Raw genomic sequence first — 20,043 nt, 5'->3', positions numbered from 1 at the left:
GCAAAGATGATTCGAACCACCATTCAATTTATACCGATCGCTAACCACCTCGTTACCAAACTCGAACGAATCCAATGTATGATTCTTATCTTTCGCCTTGCTGTCAGAGAAACGTAAAGCTTACCTCCTTCTGTGTGCTTGACAAACAGCTGCTTCTTTGCCTCGCTATCAGTATGTACCGGCGATATCCCCTTTGTCTTCTCTTCACCCGGTTTTCCGTACGCTAGCCGCATCTATAGTGTACATTTTCAAACAGAATTTTAAATTCATTCACGTAAGTACTAATCGTTCGAGATTCACACATGCGAACACCACTGCGAGACGTACTTATAAGTGTTCCCACCACCTGGAGTTACGGATTATCGCGATCTACGCACCTTTGGGCGCCATGTACGTAAGTTTTCACGGACACGCAAATGCAGAAATCGTTTCACCACTGTCACCACATCACTATGATTTACTATCGGTCTACTTTATCGGTTCTCAGCAGCGGAGCTAATTTACGAACCCGCGAGAGACAGCTGGCCTTTCCTAACGCGCAGCTTCAAATTAATTTATGCGCCCGCGGGTTTACGATCATTTTTAGCGAACGATGCACACGTTTGGGGCTGTTACGCAATGATATCGCGATACCACGATGTCGAAACGCTCGAAACTGTCGAAAGCGCATAAAGCTGCGATTCTTGAATGACAAGTAGGATTCTGGAGATCTCTTCCTTCATCGTTTCACGGCTCGTCGATATGAATTCCGTTTTCACTAATTACCTATACTATTCATATATTACCTATACTTTCAATGGAAGAACGATAGATTCATTTGAAAAAATTCTATGATAATTCTAACGAATTTCTAAGCCGTTGCTATCTATGTAGATATGCAAGTAACTGACTACTGCATATATGTTTGTAGTAAACATCATCGACACGACGTCGCGCTAAGATTGGACCCGCGCGCGCACGGATCCATTGGTTACGTTATTACGTATAGAGTCACAAGCGCGTAACTGTCACACCGTATCTCTCTCATCTAGATAACCGCAATACAAGGTATTTAACCTCGTAAACGCAATCTTCGATTTCAATACGTGTCGCTTACTATGAAACAGTGACACCATTTCACGATAGCTGCCAATATCTGCTATCATATTCTCAGAATGAATCGACTTGGAAAGAATGCTTGCTTGCCCCACTAAAACTGCACCACACATCACACGAGAACTTCGGTGCATCCTTTACCAGTCACGCCTCGTACATATACGTTCATTTATCATTTTAATATAGTTTGCTATTGTCTTTCATGTTGAGCCTCTAAGTTTTTCTAACGAATTTAGTACGCGACAATAGCGCGTATACGTAATTACATATATGCCCTAGGAAGTCTTTCATCTTTTCTTCTTTAAAAACAGATACGCTGCATTTCTCAGCGTGCTATATCTACCTACTTTGCTAGGGAACATGGCATGGCACTGCAGTGGAACTACGAATCAGGAGATGGTTGTTAAACTAAAAGGTAAGACTTGTCGCAAGTTCCCACTGTTAATAAGAATCCTAGTTTTGGCTTTCTGGAACACGTGAAATCTAATTGCATAACTGTATTGCAGAAGCAGGTATTCTGGCAACAGACAGAGCAGAGGCAGCAATGCTTGCCGTTGACAGAGCAAGATATTGTCACGAATCCGATCCATATCTAGATAGGCCAAGGAGGATAGGGTACAACGTTACGATTAGCGCTCCCCACATGGTGAGTGCTATATTGATCTTGTAGGGGAGTTACGGGACAAAAGGAAACAATTAGGTGGAATTAAGAATACTTTAATTGGATATTTCAATGGTAATTAGGGCAATAGCCGCACACGCATACCATACACGCTCTCGGAGAAGAATCACGCCTAGCTGTAGGAGATTCTGCCGCCGTGGCTAATAGGCAAATGCCAATCGTCGCGCAGCGACGAGATAACGAACGTGCGGGCCCGGCGAGGCGTGATTCTTCTCCGAGATCGCGTTCGGTATGCGTGTGCGGCTATTGTCCTAATTACCATTGAAATATCCAATTAAAGTATTCTTAATTCCACCTAATCGTTTCCTTTCGTCCCGTAACTCCCCTACAATCCTCAACTCTCAATTTTAATTACACGGATCGCCAATTACCTCTACATAGACTGGTTAGGTTCACTGGCCGTACAACTACTGTACACTTCTAACGTACACGCGCAGAGAAATAGATTAAGACTAATTAATACGATGACAGAATGGAAGTACAAAGAGTAATGTATCTTTTGTAGCACGCCTACGCACTGTCCATTTTATCCGATCAGCTGGTAGATGGAGCAAAAGCATTGGACGTTGGATCAGGATCTGGTTATTTATCGGCTTGCATGGCATTTATGGTGGGCTCGCGCGGCCGCGTGATCGGTATAGATCACATTCCTGAACTAATTGAAATGTCTATGAGAAACGTACGCGAGGATTGCCCCCATTTCATCAAGGAAGGTCGGGTTAAATTTATTGGTAAGAGTATAGGAGATTCTAGACGCGTTGCGATTTTCATTCACGGATAGTTGGTGTCGGGAAATAGAAAAAGACATTGTCCGATTTGACATTGAAGATCACATCTCTTTCCTGCAATGTTAAGAAACTCGACGTATTCAATACACCCACGCGGATTAGGTTGCGTACCTTGCCACGAAGAATGAAACAGGACCGTGTCCACCAACTGCGTGTGATTGCTGTGCGCTGTGCGTTACGTAAAAGATAGGCCGAAGACTAACTACAGGTCATTGTAAATGCGCCTAGTGGGAGACGGCAGGTTGGGACACGCTGCAGACGGACCCTACAACGCGATTCACGTTGGAGCAGCAGCGGAGACTTTACCGCAACAGGTACGAAAGATTGGAAAACTAGCGGTCTTTGAGTTCCGTAGAGACAGACTATTTTAGATGTAAAATGTATTGCAGCTGATCGACCAACTAGCTCCTGGAGGACGGCTAGTCTGTCCAGTGGTCACCATAGAAGGCTTCCAAAGACTTCAAGATTTAGTCCAAGTGGATAAGAACACCGATGGCACGGTCGCAAAGAAAAAGCTGATGCAAGTGTCCTATGTTCCTCTTACCGATCCTACCACTCAATTACACACCGATCATTAGCAATGCAATTGTAAATGTTTAGAGAAATCTTTTAGCTAGTTTGCAGCTTTGCAACATAATCGTCAGCGATAATCACGTTGATCGATAAAATACAAATTTTAACACGAAAGCTTTGTTTCCACAGACAACACGATGTTATTTAGGCAGCAATTTTTTTTTTTTTTTTATCAAAACAACATGTAACACGTAACAATAAAATATATTTTCCGGATAGAAGGTAACTTCTAGTTTGATCTTATTGTCGATATTTACGCTCCTTTCATTAATAGTCCAAGGAAATTAGGATTTGTCTTCGAAATAAATTCCAGCAAGCTAAATTTTGGTACGGGACTTTATTTGGTCGTTTCAAACAATATGTCAAAAGTTCCCATCGATCCGACCGCCGCCAAAAATTTTACAGGGGGTTAAAAAAAAACAGTTTTTTGCGAATCTCATTATCTAGCGATTTTACGATAAAAATAGTGATTATAGAATTTGTAGCTTAGGAAATTCTCTACAAAAAAAAGGTGCTATGAGTTTTTTTCGTAGGAGTAATCGTGTTCGTGTATGTCGGGTTCCCAAGTTTCAAGGGGTCAATTGCACGAAAAAAACTCATACGACCTTTTTTGTAGAGAATTTCCTAAGCTATAAATTCTACTTGCTGGGATTTATTCCGTAGATTGGGCAGATTTCCGTTTAATTTCACTGGACTATAAAGATTCTGTATAAAAGTCGCATAATATGATCTATAATTCTATATATATCGCGTTTTTGCGATCGAATATAAACGTTTATGAGTTACAGCGTTCATGGAAAGATGGCGCTAGTTGCTGTATGTTTGAACGGGGATAGGGATACCCAGTCTGCTATATGACCTATGATGGCCTATATGCACCCAACGAAACCTAACCTCGTATAAATAGAAATCGATGCGTCTGCGAGGTGTATCGGTGCAGAAAGCTTGAGAAAGCTCGAACATATGCTCTCTTATAACGTAAATCCAAAATCGTTTGTCGTGATTTCGTTGGGAGGAAGATTCGCGAACCCATAGAGAATTTCTTGTTTCGGCCGATAGTACTTGTCAAATACGAGGTAAGAGACGACGCCGTTGAACCAAGAAATACGCAACGATTCGCCACGGGATATTCTTGCGGTGTGCAAAGGAAAATAACTCGAAAAATGATACTCGAGAGTGCTTGCTATCGACAGAAAATAACTGATGATCGTGGATGTGTCCGAAACATCGTTCAACAAAATTGCTACGCGATGTATTCGATTAAAGTTTGCAATCCAGATTAGACGGGATGCCGTGATCATATAGAGGACGAACAGGTAATTAAGCTTCGGTCACTTTAATAATATTTCCCTTGTTTAAGCATTTTAATAGGTAGCATGAATCCAACGATCATCGTCTTTATTCATTCGCACGACTTTATTCCCAAAATTTCGCTAGGTACTTATTGTTAGTTGTTCGTTCGGCCAGCTTAATGTCCCGGTCCCGGTCTCTGCACGGTGCGGTGGAAACGCGTTTCTTTTACGTTAACTTTTCTGCGTAAAACTTAGAATAGAGACTGCCTTGTATCTCGTGTAGATCCGATGCAGTGATATGTACGTGCAACGTAACTTTACACAGTCTACACGTCGCATGTAATTCTACGCATACATACATACATGGCGTGCCTGTTACGCGACCTTCTATTTTTAACGCGTATCATGATGTTTCCAAAATGACGTTTGACCAAATTACGTAATTCTTATCGAGCCCAGTGATTTGTCCAGACGAGGTAAGTAATCCTGGAAGCATCGCATGTGCTTCAGACACGCGGCATGTGCGCAGAACGTTTCCTGCTGAATCAAGCGCAACCCCATACAATTCCCACGGTAGGATTCTTGTTGCCGCGTTTTTTATTTACCATTTTATAGCAGATTTCTTCCTTGCGTTCATTCGTCCTTTCTGCACGTGCACAAATATACTGTTCGCGATATCAATAAACTATACGACATATTATCCAGGACAGCTGCTTCTTTCACGCGTTTATAAGTACAGTCGCGAAATACGTTTACACATCCAGAATGAACGGAGATGGACAAAAAAGAGTTTTCGTTTGCCTTGTTTGGAAAGAAAAAGTTTCTCACCAGTAATCGATCGTCGATTCGCTTTAAACCGCCGGACGTTAATACTACCTATATATTTGGGTTTAATCGAAAGTCGATCGATTATACACAGAAGCGTCTTAAGATCATTGGAGGCCCCCGGGCAAATCAATGCACTGGGGCCCCTGAATAGGGCTTAAAATCAGAATTTTTTTATTTGGAGGCCCCTACTATCATGGGGCCCCTGGCAACTGCCCAGAGTGCCCGTGACGTAAAGACGCTACTGATTATACAGACGACGAAATTTCAGTGGCAATTCGAGTTGCGATAGAATAGAAATTTTCTGAACATATCTCGCATTAATTGTTAGGAAGCTGAAATTGAGAGGGACCCGAGAAAAGTCGTTTCTTACACTTGCATTTATCTGGGAACCGAATGGTGAAAGGCACAACCGGTTTTTTCGCGGGCAGCGAAAAAGCATCGCGATTTGTTGTACGACCTTCGTCCGGTTTCGTTTCGACTCACAGACCTAAAAGCCAGACATTAATTTTGTACAGCGCTAGATCGATCGTGACGTCGATACGACTAAAACTACGGCTACGGCGCGGCGATGCCGGTCGTATTAAGGGGAGATTCCGGTCTAGAGCCCATAAAAATAGGTGATCTTTAGGAATTAATTAAACGAAAACTACTATATATAATTTAATGGGACTTTTTGCGTTGTATTAAGGATGGCTTAAGTTATAGAAATATATTTTTTGTTTTATAATTAATCATTGCAGACGGCACTGGGGAGTCGTTAAAGTCAAGGCGTCAAAAAATTCATCCAAATCGGTGGGACCTGTATCTCCAAAAGTTATTATCCGATTTGACTAAAACTTTTTTTTATTTTGAAGAATATACTTCTGGCTGTGGGGGGACGAAAAACTTACAACAATGACATTTTTTTTAGAAAATAACGACACTTGAAGTTTGAAATCACTTTTTCCCTATATTTTTCGAGCTTTCAATACCTTTGAAAATTATAAATATTCAATTCTTCTATAATTTCTTTCTGGTTTCCCCCTAGCCAGAAGTAAAAATAAAAACAGCTTCAAAATAAAAATAGTTTCAGTCGAATCGGATAGTAACTTTTGGAGATACAGGTCCCATCGATTTTAAGAACACTGTTTCGAGAAAAGCGCGTTTAAAGTTTTACGAGTGGCCGGTTGTTACCCATGCATTTGCCGCTACTCAAATGCCTACAACTTCAGGAATTTTACGAATTTCAACAAATCCTTTTAAACACGCATTCCTAAAAGACTGTTCGCTTGAAAAATGAAATAAAAAAATCGATTTTTAGACCGGAACCTCCCCTTAACAAAATTCCCACCGACACTTCACGTACACCTATTCCTACCGCGACCGGTGAAATGACCGGTCTTTAGCACAACTTATATTTCTTAATATAGAATGAAAATAACACCCAATTTAACAGTATAAAAATATAGTTTCTTTTATTCAGAAGTACATCACGTACATACGTATATTTGAGGAAAAGTCGCGAAGTTTAAAGGCGATTCAATCGCGTTGTATATAGTAAATTCCAATCGAAATTTAAAAAACGGTCATTCGACCGGTCGCGGTAGGAGTACCATTAAGAGTTAATGAATTCCAGGAGGAGTTGAATGAAAAATAATGCCCTCTACGTGCACGTATTAGCAATCGATATTCGGCTCTCGCAAACTATGCAAATGAAAGGGCTGCAAGTGTAAATCCTGATTGAAGAGAACCGCGCAACGTAACGAATAACGGTCGAGTGAAAAAGAATCCGAGCAGATATCGTTTTGCTCCTTTCGACCTCTTGCGCAACCGCCAAAACACTTTTTCTACGTTCGATCGAAAGATTGGAACATAAGCGATATTAATTGTAAACGTATATGCAGATTTGCCCGGTAGTTTGGTGCGCCGTAGTGCCGTACAGTGGCTGCCTTATGTCGTTACATAAAGAAGCATTACATGTATGTATGTCGCGATAGATCGTGACCTTCCGCGGAACGGGAAGAATGAGTGGGACCAGCGATTGGGTCGGTTCGGTGTCAGTGGTCGGTGGTCTCCTCGTGGAATAGAAGAAGGGAGTAAGTACAGTACGCATTTCACATTTTGCTAACGCTACTCGCTAGCGCTAGCGGCTAGCGCTTCAGTTGGACGCCGACCGTTCTCGCGTAAACATAGAACACAGTCGCGAGCACCGCTATCGCGATTCTGACTGGATCAACCTTTTTTCTTTTTTATCAAGTACCGACGACACCGAGGCGACGCGTGTGCTGCCGAGGCTTGCTTTCATCTCGTGACTCATCTGCCACAGTGCCGATATCTACTGCGAGGTGAGTGGCCACGTACCTACTTACAATTAAACGCGATATCCAATTTCACAAAGTTGCCCGCGCACCCTATTCGAATCCTGCCCCGTCACGTTCTTTCGAGAACTCGGCTAATTATTACAGCCACGATCGAAGTGGCGAGTCATGCTTGACAAGATGTAGCGCTAGAGTGTATTTTCGTTGATTCGCTCATGGTGCGCGAAACCCTAGGCAAGGTAATTTGCCCCGATAATTATTTCACCGCGAACCTACCAAAGCCGTTTCACTAACGTTACATTAGCGATGAGTGTGCTCTGCAGTAGTGAATATTATTCTTACTCGATAAACAATGGTACCCCCAGTGGCCTGTGTGGTTATCAAGTTTCCGTCGCGTTTGCAAAATCGTGGTCGCGTGGTCGCACGCACGGTTCCTCGCAGACCGCGTTCCATTTACATAGCTATATGCGCGGTAAATTAGTTTAACGTTCCAGTCGGTTGGCGAATAAAGTTGCGAGTCTAAATTAGAATCCGTAGCGTTCGCCAGCGTAAAACGTAATCATCCCTTAGAACGGGGTTACATCTATCCACAGTGTCGACTAGTTGTTGACCGTCTGGTCGCGTCGCGGCGTTTCTACTAGACTAGAACATCGATCGCTCGTCCTGGAGCGCGTCGAAATCGATCTTTCCACATTGTTCTGGCAATGATACGAATCGCTATCGCGTGGCCGCAGTGTTCGAAAGCAATGGAAACGAGCTGATTGTTCCTTCGGTGCGGCGCGCTTGCGGCCACCCGGCTCTTCTTACCTTCAATCCTTTTTCCTGCTGGCGAGTGTTTTTGTAATTTCATCGTTTAATAGCGACGCTTTAAATCGTTGGCCGTAGAAGACCACGCGGCTGCACGTGCATTCTCGCTCACGGTGCACGGTAGGTAGTTCTGTGAAAAGTGTAAAGGAAGTCCGTGCGCGCGTTCGCCGTGTCAAGGATGCTGGATTAAAATATTGTCTTGCCAGACCAGGGGAGGTCGGATCATTCGATCGTTTGTCGCCAGTAAGAACTCGTTAAGTGTATATTGAACGCGTCATTATTCGACGATGCTGAAGCGTGGAATCCGTCGCCGCTAGGTATCCCTCAGAGTTGGGCGAAATGTAATCTAATTACAACTTACAAATTAGGATTAAAATGTAACTGTGTCGTTGATTGCACATTACTTTCTGTAATCGTTAATTTAGGTAGTTGACCATTTGGTTTCGTCAACTACCTAAATTAACGATTACAGAAAATAATGTGTAATCAACTACACAGTTACATTTTAATCCTAATTTGTAAGTTGTAATTAGATTACATTTCGCCCAACTCTGAGGGATAACCCAGACCATTTGGTTTCGTCAACTACCTAAATTAACGATTACAGAAAGTAATGTGCAATCAACTACGCAGTTACATTTTAATCCTAATTTGTAAGTTGTAATTAGATTACATTTCGCCCAACTCTGAGGGATAACCCAGGCCATTTGGTTTCGTCAACTACCTAAATTAACGATTACAGAAAATAATGTGCAATCAACTACGCAGTTACATTTTAATCCTAATTTGTAAGTTGTAATTAGATTACATTTCGCCCAACTCTGAGGGATAACCCAGACCATTTGGTTTCGTCAACTACCTAAATTAACGATTACGGAAAATAATGTGCAATCAACTACACAATTACATTTTAATCGCAATTTATACGTTGCGATTAGATTACATTTTGCCCAACTCTGGTATCCCTGGACCGGCGTTTCAGCGAACCCCGCGGCTGTTTAAAGAAGGAGTTCCCTCTGTCCTGCTTGTTATTCGTAGGAGATAAGGATACAAGTAGTTAGTAGACTATGAGCCCGTGGCTGATCGGAGATGTAATCGGAGACTATTCTTCGCATCGGGTTTCATTAGATCCTATAATGAAGCATAGCTGATGTAACCGCGTCTAATCGTTGAGTGGTGTCGAGACGAAACTGTAAGGTTAAGCGATCATATCGTTCCATCGAATCAATTTAACTTGACCAGAATTCGCGGCCTGAGTCTTGGACGGATGAAATTGTGAACGATGCGTAGAGCACATCGCGAACGCGACCGACAGATATAAAACGACTCCGATATTGTCGACTTTGTGTTAAACGTAATTGGTCGTGTTATCGCTGATATCGGCGTTTCCGCGGATTCCGTGCGATTTCAGTTTTCCCGCGATAAACGGCATTCAATTACCGCGAGTCATCGTTAGGGATCTGTTGCGCAACTATCTCTGCTCACCTTCCTTTCGATATTCCCGCGTCATCGTGAAAGAGTTGTATCACTGTTGCGCTTACCTCGGGGTGCCATTGTACACGCGGCAAGGGTTGTCCCTCCCTTTGTCCCTTTACGCATTAAGCACGTGCGCAGCGCGAATCATGTGGGAAATATTTCGAGCGTTTATAATCCAAGACGTTCCTTCGCAACGTACGTACAGTGAGTAACGAAAATATTTTTAATTCGTTCAATAATAAAACTTTGTTCGAATACAAAATTCGCTCATTATTTCGGAAATCATTAATAGCCCCCGCTCCCCCGCGCCTTGTACTTTCCTAAATAGTTCGTAGGATGACAACAGCAGCTTTCCGCGCACTTTTGCACGTTACAGTCTTTTAGGTATGCAGATGTTTCTCGGTCCGCGAAACCGACGCGAGATTATACAGTAACTACGCCCGCGGAATGTAGTTTTACGTTCAAATTATTGAACACTGTCTCGGAAGGCTGCTAATGAAAGAAATATATATTTTCCAAATTAGTTTGTGCATTTTTTTTTCGTTGTGTTGTAATTCTGAGTGAATATTAAAAATTAATTTTACGGAACTGTACAGAGTAAATCTTCAACGCGTAAAACATGGTCTCACAGACCGACGCGAGTCATTATGCAATGAAAAGTCACGCGAGTTTCAGGAAGGTCAAAATCGCATAGCTTTTTTAGAATTGGTCCAAATGAAACGAGTTTTATTTAGAAGCTGGAAGGATTAGTTTGCTAAGTGACGTGTTTCGTCGTTTTTTAAAAAAAATGCAGTTAGGTATAATCTTCTATTTTTTGTGATTTGATTTCATGTACTCGGCGTAATTTTTTTACTTTTTTCAAGTTTTCATGGGGATTTTCATTACAGGCTCACAAAAAAGTTTAAAAAACGACCTTTACTATTTTTTTTTTGCTATACCAAGTGCATTTTTTTCAAAACGACGAGACACGCCACTTCCAGCTTCTCTAAAAAAACTCATAACATTTGGAGCGATTCTAAAAAAGTTGCGCGATTTTAAACAGCGTCCGAATATTTTTCGTTACTCACTGTACATACGTACGTACTACACGCGTACGTTGAACGTTACCATAACACGGCCGGCTGCCGTTTCTCACGGCTACAATTGATTAGATTGTTAATTGTCTGTTGCAGTTGTTGGAAGAGAATCGAAGGGGCAGCCAAGAGCGCGAATCGGTGGAACGATGCAAAATTGTTGCGACAACGGCGATACGGACGTCGTCTATAAGGATGTGGTGATCATAGGTATGAAAGAAGGAATCCCACACGTGCTATACTCCCCTTCGCCTTCTCTGAACCAGACTTCACATAGGCAATCTTATCGTTTAGCGTTGCCAATAAGAAAGCGGGCGCGTTCTTACCGCCGAGTGTTTTTCGTTTAGGAAACGGGCCCAGTGGAATATGCCTCTCTTACATGCTCGCCGGGAATTGGCCGTACTATACCGGCGAGCCACATCCCGGGGACGAGATGCTCACCGCCAGGCTGCATTTCAGCACGAAGTCCGAGAGCGAAGAGTGCGACCACACGACCGGCGAGGAGGTGAGAAACGGTACGAGCAAACGATGGCACCAGCACCAGCAAAGCAGGTCGGAACGGGGCGAGGCAAAAAGACCAGCACGGGGGCTGGCCGGTAGCACGCGCTGCAAACTGGAATGCCTCTCTTCTGGGCTCGAGGGCAGGCTCGGTGGCCGACCTTTAGCCCTCCTGATGGACCAACTTCAGCATCCATGCGTAGACGCTGGCATGGACCTGCCGTCTCTTCTTACTTGGAAATCCGCCGAGCAGTGCAACGAGCACAAAGTGATAGATCACGTTGTGCTCGGCAAAGATCAACCGGGTGGCGCCTGGCAGGTAGCGAGAAATCTATTTATCTTATAAAAGCGATCTATCCGCTGGTTTCCTAAAACTTTCCCTCGCCTTGCAGTCCATGGATCCGAACGTGTTGACCATCAGCTTGAACCGGTGGATGTCCTTGCCAGACTTGGACATAAGGCAGTGGGAGATGATGGTAGAATCGGAAGAACGTATAACGGCAGCGAAACCGACAGAGGATTACGAGCTATCCGATTACAGCTATCAAGAGGAACCGTCGAGCGGTTGCAAAACGGCGAGCAGAGTTTCCGTTGGCATGGTAGCCGCCTATTACAGAGATTACGTGCGCAGAAAAGGATTGCAGCAATACTTTCGATGGTTCGTATCTCGGTTTAGGTCGAGTTCCCCGTGATAAAAAGAGCGGCGGTAGGTACGTGGCTAACTAAGTATGTATAACGTGTCGCGACGAACATCGTTTTGCAGCGGGACCGTGGTTACCTCGGTAAGGCGGGTCAGCGCGCCGAATGGCACCAAGGAAGACAATCGTTACGGATGGGCGGTGGAGGGGTTCGACAAGAACACTGGGAAACTCTTCCGATACCGATGCAAACGAGCCGTTCTCGCGACCGGCACGACCGATCTCTCCAACCGACTGGGAATACCAGGCGAAGAATCAAGGCCCCAGTGGATCACGCAGGATTTGAACTATCTGGAATCGAGATTGGACCGTCTGGTTGATCAGCAGCACGGTACGCGAGCATACGGTTCTTTTGTTCTCTATCCGTCAATTGTCGATCGCGTCGTTGGATTCCAGGCGAAGAATTGGCGGAGCGAATGGAGCCGGTGCTCGTGATCGGTGCCGGGCTGAGCGCAGCAGATGCGATAATGGCCGCGCGTTTCCGAGGCATCCCTGTGCTGCACGCGTTTCGGGACACGTCCTCCGAGAAACAACACCACACCAAGTACGATCGATTGCAGGAGCTTCCGAATTCCATGTACCCTGAGTATCATAAGGTTTACGAGATGATGGCAGACGGGGGTACGAATTATCCGCTGTACAGAGCGTTGCCGGGATACACGCTGGTCGGCTTCGACGACGAGCCAAGCAAGAACAGTCGTATCGGTGCCCTTGCATCTGAGAAACGGGTGGCCACGCTCTCCTCTCCGGATGGACAGTTACACGCGTTTCGCGTCTCGATCGTCGCTGTACTTATCGGTAAGTACATCGCGGCAAAGGTCACGCGAGCGCGCCAACTCTTTCGATCGTAACCAAGTATTTATCCGCAGGGTATAAACCTGACCTGTCCTATCTGGAAGCCAGTGGTTTTGGTCTCGGAAGATACCCCGATAAACCGATAGACGGTAAATCGAATCCGATCGAGGTCGATGATTTTACGTACGAGGTGACTAACGCGCCGGCCACCGATCTTTACGCCCTAGGTCCTTTGGTCGGTGATAATTTTGTACGTTATATACTCGGAGGAGCGTTGGGAATTTTAGTTCATATTTTGAGCACGTCTACCACGTGAGACGCCCCCCCCCCCCCCCCGCACACTTGTTCTCTCTAATTTTCCGTCGTAAATTCACCAGCTTTGCCTTTGCCTTTGTCGTTTCTCGTTAAAAAACAAAGAATTTGTCAAAGTACACGACGTGTACATAGTAGCTCTTAAAAAGATCTTTGTTACACGTTTTTTACATTTTTAATCCTACGTCGCGGTTTCTAAAACTGCACTTAACGAGTATCTTAACTTATCTTAAGTCTCTGTAGTTTGATACGGGAAAGACAAGCTCAGATATACAAGGATAGTATATGGCACAATAAAATTCGCACTACGTTCATACCAACATTTAGCGCATTCCATTTATTAAAATAAATGCTGTTACAGTACCATGTTACATCTCGCGCCATTATCGTGTCGAGCTGTCAACTATTTTCTCAATGAAAACTCAACGTTTTAAAGACTAATTACATTTAATTAGATGTACAAATAGGTGTACGCAGATACACGAAAACGAAAGAATGGTCTATACCTTGTACCGGTAGTATTTTTTTCAACACACCAACTATGTACAAACATATTTTTACAAGTTTAAATAACGCGTCTGTAAGGCGGATACGGGTAGAGAAATTATATATATATATACACGTGTCGCTTAGTCTGTGATAAAAGGTGCGGCATTCGAGGAGTAGCCTATCTTGTACGATACGAAGTCTTGTATCGGTCTTGCCATTTGTGGACGTACGTAACTTCCCAACCATCATTTTACAGTTGCGCCACTCTAATCTACGTAACATAATGTAACGTCGTATTGCGCGGTTTATTACTTGAAAGATACAGAACATTTGGCGACATCAAAAGGCAAGATTAGTACATGCGATGGGTGCAATCGTGTTGATCGTATCCACGGGAATAGTAGGGTTCTGAACGAGCTTCAATTAACAATACACCATTGTCGTGGTTATTTCGCACTGCCATATTTACGAATCTTGTTAAAAAATATTGCGTCCCAAGCAGAACACGCGCTATGAATGTCTCGTTTCAAGAAACAGTAATAAATAACAACTGTTTGTATACGAAGGTTCGTTTGCCCAACTCGTTTGGATATTGTATACATATGTATATTATTATAAACACGGTAATTTAGAAATTATGTTTTAAATACAATGAAGAAAAAACTAACTAGAATAATAGCTCCAGCGAGAACAACTATACAGTACAATTTTCTATTAGCCCTTTGATAAGAGTCTGCCTTTTTTAATTGTTTATAGCCTTCTTGTACTTGCACTTGCGTTTGCTCGATGTTATAATCGATCCTATCCAGAATAGTGCCTTGATCCTGTACCATGGTGCCTAAATCCTGTTCAGGGGAGATTTTTTTTTACTTAAAACTTCCAACTACGACTAGGATGGGGCCCCTGGTTTTCTATTCTCTACGAAGGATATACAATTATCGAACTCTCTTACTTTGAATATGTGTCTGAGGTCTGATATACTCTGGACAATATTGCCAATTTGTTCTTCTCTTTCCAAAGCTAATCTCGTTCTGTCTTCTGTATCCTCCAATTGTAAAAGTACAGAGTCTTGCCGTTGTTCGTTCTCGTGCCAAGAATTCGCAATCGTTTCACTGGACTCCACTAGCCATGTGTCCGTCATGGTGCTATTCGAATATATCGATTGATCTTCGGTAAAAAATTGATTGCTCCTCTCTTCCCTTGATTTTACCTCTGAAATCGTAAGAAATCTTTTGACGGTCGGCTTTAGAGATCCTCAATCGACAGGATTAGTGAAAATCGATCGTACGTGTTAGGTAGTGACTCTGAGCCGACCGGTATCGAAGACCCAGTTCTTGTAAAGAGGTGGAAAGTGCCATTACCGCGCTTGTAGCTAATTGACGCTCTACAGGTTTAATAGTATGCCTTGCAGCGGTTTTTATAGTCTGCACTTGCCGGTAACCGCTAGAAAATGCGCGTCCTATTTCTCGTGTTAGCTGTTCCATTTGTCTTTCTTCCTGTAGACATGTTTTTAACGATTTGCTCTCTAACAATTAAGTAATCAAAGTAAATCAGAACAATTGCATGACTCTGTGGCGTTACGTATAGAGCACTCTCTTCAAATTCGGTACAGTACATATTACACTAGTTTACAAAATCTACAAAATTATTTGTCATCGAGACTCCGCTAAACTGGTGGTCCCCTAAACTCAGAAATCGACATGAGACGAAATCCTATGGATACGTTTTTGCAATACCGCCCGATGAATATTTTGGTAATTTTTTAAGAAGACGACTCGACATTATTGGCTATATCTTGCGTTAGAGTTGACCGATTTGATCGCGACGACTCTGAAATTAAAGGTAATTAAATGGCATACAATTCGTTCCTTCCAGGCTGTGTAGTGAATTTTCGATTTCAATTTCGGCCCCAAAACAGTAACGTAAATTTTTCTTAAGTTTCACTCGATTTCGCCTAGACTATTTGTCCTATTGGAAAACACTGTATGAAAGAATTGTATGCAATTTAATTACCTTTAATTTAAGAGTCGTTGCGATCAAATCTGCCAACTCTAACGTGAGATATGGCCAAAAACGTTGGGTCGTCTTCTTAAAAAATTACCAAAATATTCATCAGGCGATATCTCAAAAACGTATCCATAGGATTTCATCTCATGTCGATTTCTGAGTTTAGGCGAGCACCTTAAATAAGAAGTTCATAGCGGAGTCTCCCTTACCAAATGACTGTAAACTAGTGTTATTATTCCATTCAAGTTATCGATTAAGACGAACCTGCGAAGTATCATCGAGTGTTGGCCTAGTCAACTGTTTGGCATGTAACTCTACCAATGCATCTATCTTCACGCGCAACCTGCTTAGAATGTATTGTGTCTCCTCCAAAGCATCGGTCCAAATTGGAGGCGCGTTAGACTCCAAACTAATGTTTCTTAATTCTACGTTATCGCAACTGCCGGAGTCAGGAGCCACCAATGCCATTCGGTCGGATAAATTCTGAAAAGGCATTCCACACCGTCTAACTTTTATCCGCTGTACCAACAAATTCGAATTGCAAATATTTCACAAGTCATAGGTTATATGTACGTGTCATACCTGCTCGGCATATATATGTTTGCTTTGTAAGGCATTATTCCGCATCAAAATAAACGGTTCCGTCAAGTTTCTCATAGCCATTTTTACCGACTCTTTCGATTAAGTACTCGTCACACAATTCACAACAGCCTAAAATTCATTCTAATCGTTCGCAAGCAGACAACACGAGACGAAACTCCTCTGCCTTTTAATGCGCTCCATTTGTCATCGCGCAGTCATCGCGCATCGAGAGAAGTCAGAAATCAGAACAGCTGATAGAAGTTCTATCGTAGAACAGTACTACCAAACTCAGAAATGAAATCAGATCTACAACTTTCTTTCCCTTCTTATCCTCGCTACACAGAATCCTCACATAAAACTGTTAACATATCACGCGTGATCCTTTATCAAAGTTTCCTATCTCGTCACTGTATAATATATATCTGATAAAATTCGTTTAATCTACTTATTACACGATCATATCACGCATGGGCGTCATGGGACTCGCGCGCGCGTCATGTTTGCCAGCAGCAGAAAATTAAACTTATTGGAGTGCTTTGATTATACATACTTCTGTATAAAAGTTAGTTAATATATATTTCGTAATTTACTATACATTATTAGATACACTTGCATTACAAATTATAAATAGCTTACAAATTATATGAATACAGTATCCTTTGCTAGTACGCAAGTATATTGCTTTATTCGTAATACATATTTGTACAGTATTTGCAAGATTATTATGGAACCATTAAGATTCTCTCTAAACAAGAGTACATTCTTCGTTTATTTCTATGCATTTCTGCCGAGTGAAACCCTGTCACTTCAGTTTCAAGTAACAAACATCTTCTGCGGTATTAAGCTTCAAGCTTGTTTCTTAATTCAAAGTAGCCTTATCTTTATTAGTTTCGATAATTAACGGTCTGGTACTATATAGATTTCCAATGATCACTTGTCTTTTAATAACTTGAAGCGCTTCTTGTCCATGTCTGCAACATTTATCGATCTTTTCCTGATCCCTAAGTGCCTTGTTTTCTTCAAATTCATGTCGAATTTTGCGCAAAGCATACATCCTATAATAAATGCAGAATATTTTCATTACTGATAAACACAGTTGCTTCACTTCCATATATAACATTACAGATTAATTAGATGATTGCAAGATTCGATATTTCCAGTATGTTCTGAATTTTAAAGTAGCTCACGCTTACCGGTAATTGTAGGAATCCCATTTTTTGCTTTCACGGATTAGATTTCGGTAAAGGGCTAGAACCGAGTTCCGACTACCAGCCATCGTTTGAATTCACTTATGAAAGAGGTTATACGTCGGACGTACTTAAGTAGGAGTACACGAATTCCTTGGCCTGTTTATTTGATTATTTATTTACCATCCGAGGTTCTCTAGAGCGACAGGAAATCATTATTCAACCATTTTTTACAATGAAATTCTTCATTTATTCCTTCGGAAAGTGGAAAAGCGTTTCGAAAATTCAGAGATCGGCGAGCTTAAGCTACGCTGATGGAGGGGGCAACACCTACAGAAGCGGTGGTAAGGTCGCATTGACGCAGGCGCAGTTCATGCACACATTACCACCGCTTCCGTAGGTGTTTCCCCCTCCATCAGCGTAGCTTAAGCCCGCCAATCCCTGCGAAAATTTGTTCATTTCAGGAACAAACACAGAAATTCTAGCGGCGCGTAGCGGTGAAAAATATGAACTAAAGTGGGCGTTAAAACACGCCCAGATGGCAATTTTAAGGATGTTTTCATCACGTGTTGTGTCGTCTTTTCTCTTTTAACACCGTTTAACGCTATGTAAATTTTATCTAGCGATTATTAGCACCACTTTGCTTGTAAATCATATATCATACGGAATTTTGCAAGAAGACTGCCATTCTGGAATACATGAAATCATTATATTACGATGATGTGAGGATGGTTAGATTATTTACAGTAGATTACAGGGGCGAATTTGGGATTTTCGGGGGGTGCAGGGGCGAATCCAAGATTTTCTTAATGGGGGGCGTAGGTCTGAGAAATAAACCAGGGACCTTTCCGATATTTTACTGCTAAATGAAAAAGTGTTTTTTTTTTAGTATCAATTTATCATAATTTCCCTCATATTGCTAATTTAAAATAAGTATTCTGCAAATTAAAATAATTTTTTTCCCTCGCGAGGGGCGCGCGCCCCCTCCCCCTCTAAAACCCGCCACTGGTAGACTAATGGCTTCTATTTATGTACGATGTTTAAGGTTTGATTTTGTAGGTACAAAATGTGTGCAAACTTTGGACGGACTAGTGCAAAAGTACCATTGCATAGACTCTTGTCCACAGCTACGGACGTTCAAACGAACAAACAAATAACTTTGTTTGGCCACACGTATCCGAGAGACGAATGGACAAATATCACTCCCAATATTGTTTCCAAATTAGGAAGAAACCTGCATCTTACCAAATACCATCCTTTATCTCACATACGTCAACGCCTTGTTAACTATATCTACAAGCAATTTTACAATCGTATCGGAAATCCTTTATTCAGCACATTCGATCGCATATCTCCTATAGTCACTGTAACTCAAAATTTTCAGTCTCTTCTTGTACCGAATGATCATCCGAGTAGGAGCAAAACAGATTGTTATTATGTAAATCAGGACACTGTACTGCGAGCGCATACGACAGCTCACCAAGCGGAACTAATTTCTATGGGGTTGAATAATTTTCTTGTAATTGGCGATGTCTATCGCAAGGATGAAATAGATTCTACGCATTATCCTGTTTTTCACCAAGCGGATGCTGTCAGATTGTGTACAGCGGAGGAATTGTTTCAAAGTACAAATAATTCTGATGGATCGAGGTTGTTCGAACATAGGGGTGTCGAAACCAGCGAGAAACAGGGGTGCCATACTTTGGAATCGGTAAAACTAATGGAGCATGAATTAAAGAACACTTTAACAGGCTTAGCGCAGGCACTTTTCGGACCAGGTAACTCAATGGGAAAGAAACACTCGACGGGATAGTTTAAATTACTTCAATAGATCACTATAACTGCAAGTTTTCCATTCTAGAGATCCAATGCAGATGGGTCGAAGAATATTTCCCATTCACCCATCCATCGTGGGAGCTAGAGGTCTACTATCAGAATCAATGGCTCGAAATACTGGGATGCGGTATCATGCGCCAAGAGATTCTACAAAATTCGGGCGCAGGGGAGCGCATCGGGTGGGCATTTGGACTGGGTTTAGAAAGAGTGGCTATGCGTTTATACGATATTCCCGACATCAGGTTATTTTGGAGCAAAGATATGGGCTTCTTGAACCAATTCAAAGTTGAAGATCCTAATACAATGATACAATACAAAGTAAAGGGATATATTAAGAATTAGAAAATTTAGATCTTCTATTGGGAAAAGAAATTTTAACAATGACATGTAATCTTTACAGCCTATTAGCGTTTATCCCCCGTGTAAGAACGACATAAGTTTTTGGTTGCCCGAGGATGGGTCCTACTCGTCGAATGAGTTTTATGAAATCGTCCGGAATGTCGGTGGCGACAGAATAGAACAAATTCTATTGAAGGATGAGTTCACTCATCCTGAAACTAAAAGATTGTCGCACTGTTATACTATAGTGTACAGACATATGGAACGTACCCTATCAAAAATCGAAGTAAATGGTATTCATTCGCAGATAGGGAAAACAGCTACTGCGGAATTACACGTTAAAGTGAGATGAGCGAGAAAATAAAGAACATTTCACCCGCTATTTGCTA

The 20,043-nt window shown here is 42.2% G+C and overlaps 5 protein-coding genes across 12 annotated transcripts; 3 read left to right on the top strand and 2 right to left on the bottom strand.

The window, feature by feature from the left end:
• Nucleotides 1–500: 500 nt before the first annotated feature.
• On the top strand, nt 501–3,370 carry LOC143371467 (protein-L-isoaspartate(D-aspartate) O-methyltransferase). Of its 4 annotated transcripts, none has more exons than XM_076816666.1 (6): nt 501–1,047; nt 1,425–1,510; nt 1,602–1,741; nt 2,283–2,508; nt 2,794–2,879; nt 2,955–3,370. In XM_076816666.1, the coding sequence occupies exons 2-6, from the start codon at nt 1,456–1,458 to the stop codon at nt 3,141–3,143; spliced, it is 696 nt and encodes a 231-aa protein (XP_076672781.1). In that variant the 5' UTR covers nt 501–1,047; nt 1,425–1,455; the 3' UTR covers nt 3,144–3,370. The 4 variants fall into 4 exon arrangements, with proteins under 4 accessions (XP_076672781.1, XP_076672779.1, XP_076672780.1 ...); XM_076816664.1 differs by having other exon boundaries at nt 1,407–1,510; XM_076816665.1 differs by having other exon boundaries at nt 1,029–1,047; nt 1,375–1,510.
• Nucleotides 3,371–4,235: 865 nt separating this feature from the next.
• On the top strand, nt 4,236–14,400 carry LOC143371445 (oxidative stress-induced growth inhibitor 1). Of its 4 annotated transcripts, none has more exons than XM_076816630.1 (7): nt 4,236–4,454; nt 11,011–11,121; nt 11,259–11,728; nt 11,802–12,067; nt 12,173–12,438; nt 12,504–12,905; nt 12,977–14,400. In XM_076816630.1, exons 2-7 carry the CDS (start codon nt 11,061–11,063, stop codon nt 13,216–13,218), a joined length of 1,707 nt encoding a protein of 568 aa, XP_076672745.1. In that variant the 5' UTR covers nt 4,236–4,454; nt 11,011–11,060; the 3' UTR covers nt 13,219–14,400. The 4 variants fall into 4 exon arrangements, with proteins under 4 accessions (XP_076672745.1, XP_076672746.1, XP_076672743.1 ...); XM_076816631.1 differs by lacking the exon at nt 4,236–4,454 and adding an exon at nt 7,235–7,333; XM_076816628.1 differs by lacking the exon at nt 4,236–4,454 and adding an exon at nt 7,429–7,582.
• On the bottom strand, nt 13,525–16,685 carry Syx16 (syntaxin 16). Its single transcript, XM_076816657.1, has 5 exons — nt 16,293–16,685; nt 15,975–16,193; nt 14,992–15,199; nt 14,656–14,915; nt 13,525–14,548 (listed from the first exon to the last, which is right to left on the bottom strand). The coding sequence occupies exons 1-5, from the start codon at nt 16,371–16,373 to the stop codon at nt 14,339–14,341; spliced, it is 978 nt and encodes a 325-aa protein (XP_076672772.1). The 5' UTR covers nt 16,374–16,685; the 3' UTR covers nt 13,525–14,338.
• A 262-nt stretch (nt 16,686–16,947) lies between these two features.
• Nucleotides 16,948–17,627, bottom strand: Bcn92 (LYR motif-containing protein bcn92). The gene is made up of 2 exons (XM_076816687.1): nt 17,486–17,627; nt 16,948–17,347 (listed from the first exon to the last, which is right to left on the bottom strand). Exons 1-2 carry the CDS (start codon nt 17,566–17,568, stop codon nt 17,152–17,154), a joined length of 279 nt encoding a protein of 92 aa, XP_076672802.1. The 5' UTR covers nt 17,569–17,627; the 3' UTR covers nt 16,948–17,151.
• Nucleotides 17,628–18,050: 423 nt separating this feature from the next.
• Nucleotides 18,051–20,036, top strand: Phers-m (Phenylalanyl-tRNA synthetase, mitochondrial). 2 transcript variants are annotated; one of them, XM_076816643.1, is made up of 4 exons: nt 18,051–18,201; nt 18,539–19,257; nt 19,341–19,633; nt 19,716–20,036. In XM_076816643.1, exons 1-4 carry the CDS (start codon nt 18,197–18,199, stop codon nt 20,004–20,006), a joined length of 1,308 nt encoding a protein of 435 aa, XP_076672758.1. In that variant the 5' UTR covers nt 18,051–18,196; the 3' UTR covers nt 20,007–20,036. The 2 variants fall into 2 exon arrangements, with proteins under 2 accessions (XP_076672758.1, XP_076672759.1); XM_076816644.1 differs by having other exon boundaries at nt 18,073–18,210.
• Nucleotides 20,037–20,043: the final 7 nt, after the last annotated feature.

The sequence above is a fragment of the Andrena cerasifolii genome, chromosome 7 (assembly GCF_050908995.1).
Source record: "Andrena cerasifolii isolate SP2316 chromosome 7, iyAndCera1_principal, whole genome shotgun sequence".
NCBI lineage: Eukaryota > Metazoa > Arthropoda > Insecta > Hymenoptera > Andrenidae > Andrena > Andrena cerasifolii.
Note: the sequence above shows the minus strand (reverse complement) of the source record. Positions and strands in the feature narration are given on the sequence as shown.

Coding starts and splice junctions, on each gene's coding strand:
- LOC143371467 (XM_076816663.1), top strand. CDS start 1,174: ATGCTTGCTTGCCCCACTAAAACTGCACCACACATCACACGAGAACTT. Junction 1,511..1,601: donor GATGGTTGTTAAACTAAAAG/GTAAGACTTGTC, acceptor ACTGTATTGCAG/AAGCAGGTATTCTGGCAACA. Junction 1,742..2,282: donor CGATTAGCGCTCCCCACATG/GTGAGTGCTATA, acceptor TATCTTTTGTAG/CACGCCTACGCACTGTCCAT.
- LOC143371445 (XM_076816627.1), top strand. CDS start 9,985: ATGTGGGAAATATTTCGAGCGTTTATAATCCAAGACGTTCCTTCGCAA. Junction 11,122..11,258: donor TAAGGATGTGGTGATCATAG/GTATGAAAGAAG, acceptor TTTTTCGTTTAG/GAAACGGGCCCAGTGGAATA. Junction 12,906..12,976: donor GATCGTCGCTGTACTTATCG/GTAAGTACATCG, acceptor ATTTATCCGCAG/GGTATAAACCTGACCTGTCC.
- Syx16 (XM_076816657.1), bottom strand. CDS start 16,373: ATGGCTATGAGAAACTTGACGGAACCGTTTATTTTGATGCGGAATAAT. Junction 15,200..15,974: donor CACTCGATGATACTTCGCAG/GTTCGTCTTAAT, acceptor ACATGTCTACAG/GAAGAAAGACAAATGGAACA. Junction 14,549..14,655: donor ACCTCAGACACATATTCAAA/GTAAGAGAGTTC, acceptor TCCCCTGAACAG/GATTTAGGCACCATGGTACA.
- Bcn92 (XM_076816687.1), bottom strand. CDS start 17,568: ATGGCTGGTAGTCGGAACTCGGTTCTAGCCCTTTACCGAAATCTAATC. Junction 17,348..17,485: donor TGGGATTCCTACAATTACCG/GTAAGCGTGAGC, acceptor CATTTATTATAG/GATGTATGCTTTGCGCAAAA.
- Phers-m (XM_076816643.1), top strand. Junction 19,258..19,340: donor GCAGGCACTTTTCGGACCAG/GTAACTCAATGG, acceptor TTTCCATTCTAG/AGATCCAATGCAGATGGGTC. Junction 19,634..19,715: donor ATACAATGATACAATACAAA/GTAAAGGGATAT, acceptor TAATCTTTACAG/CCTATTAGCGTTTATCCCCC.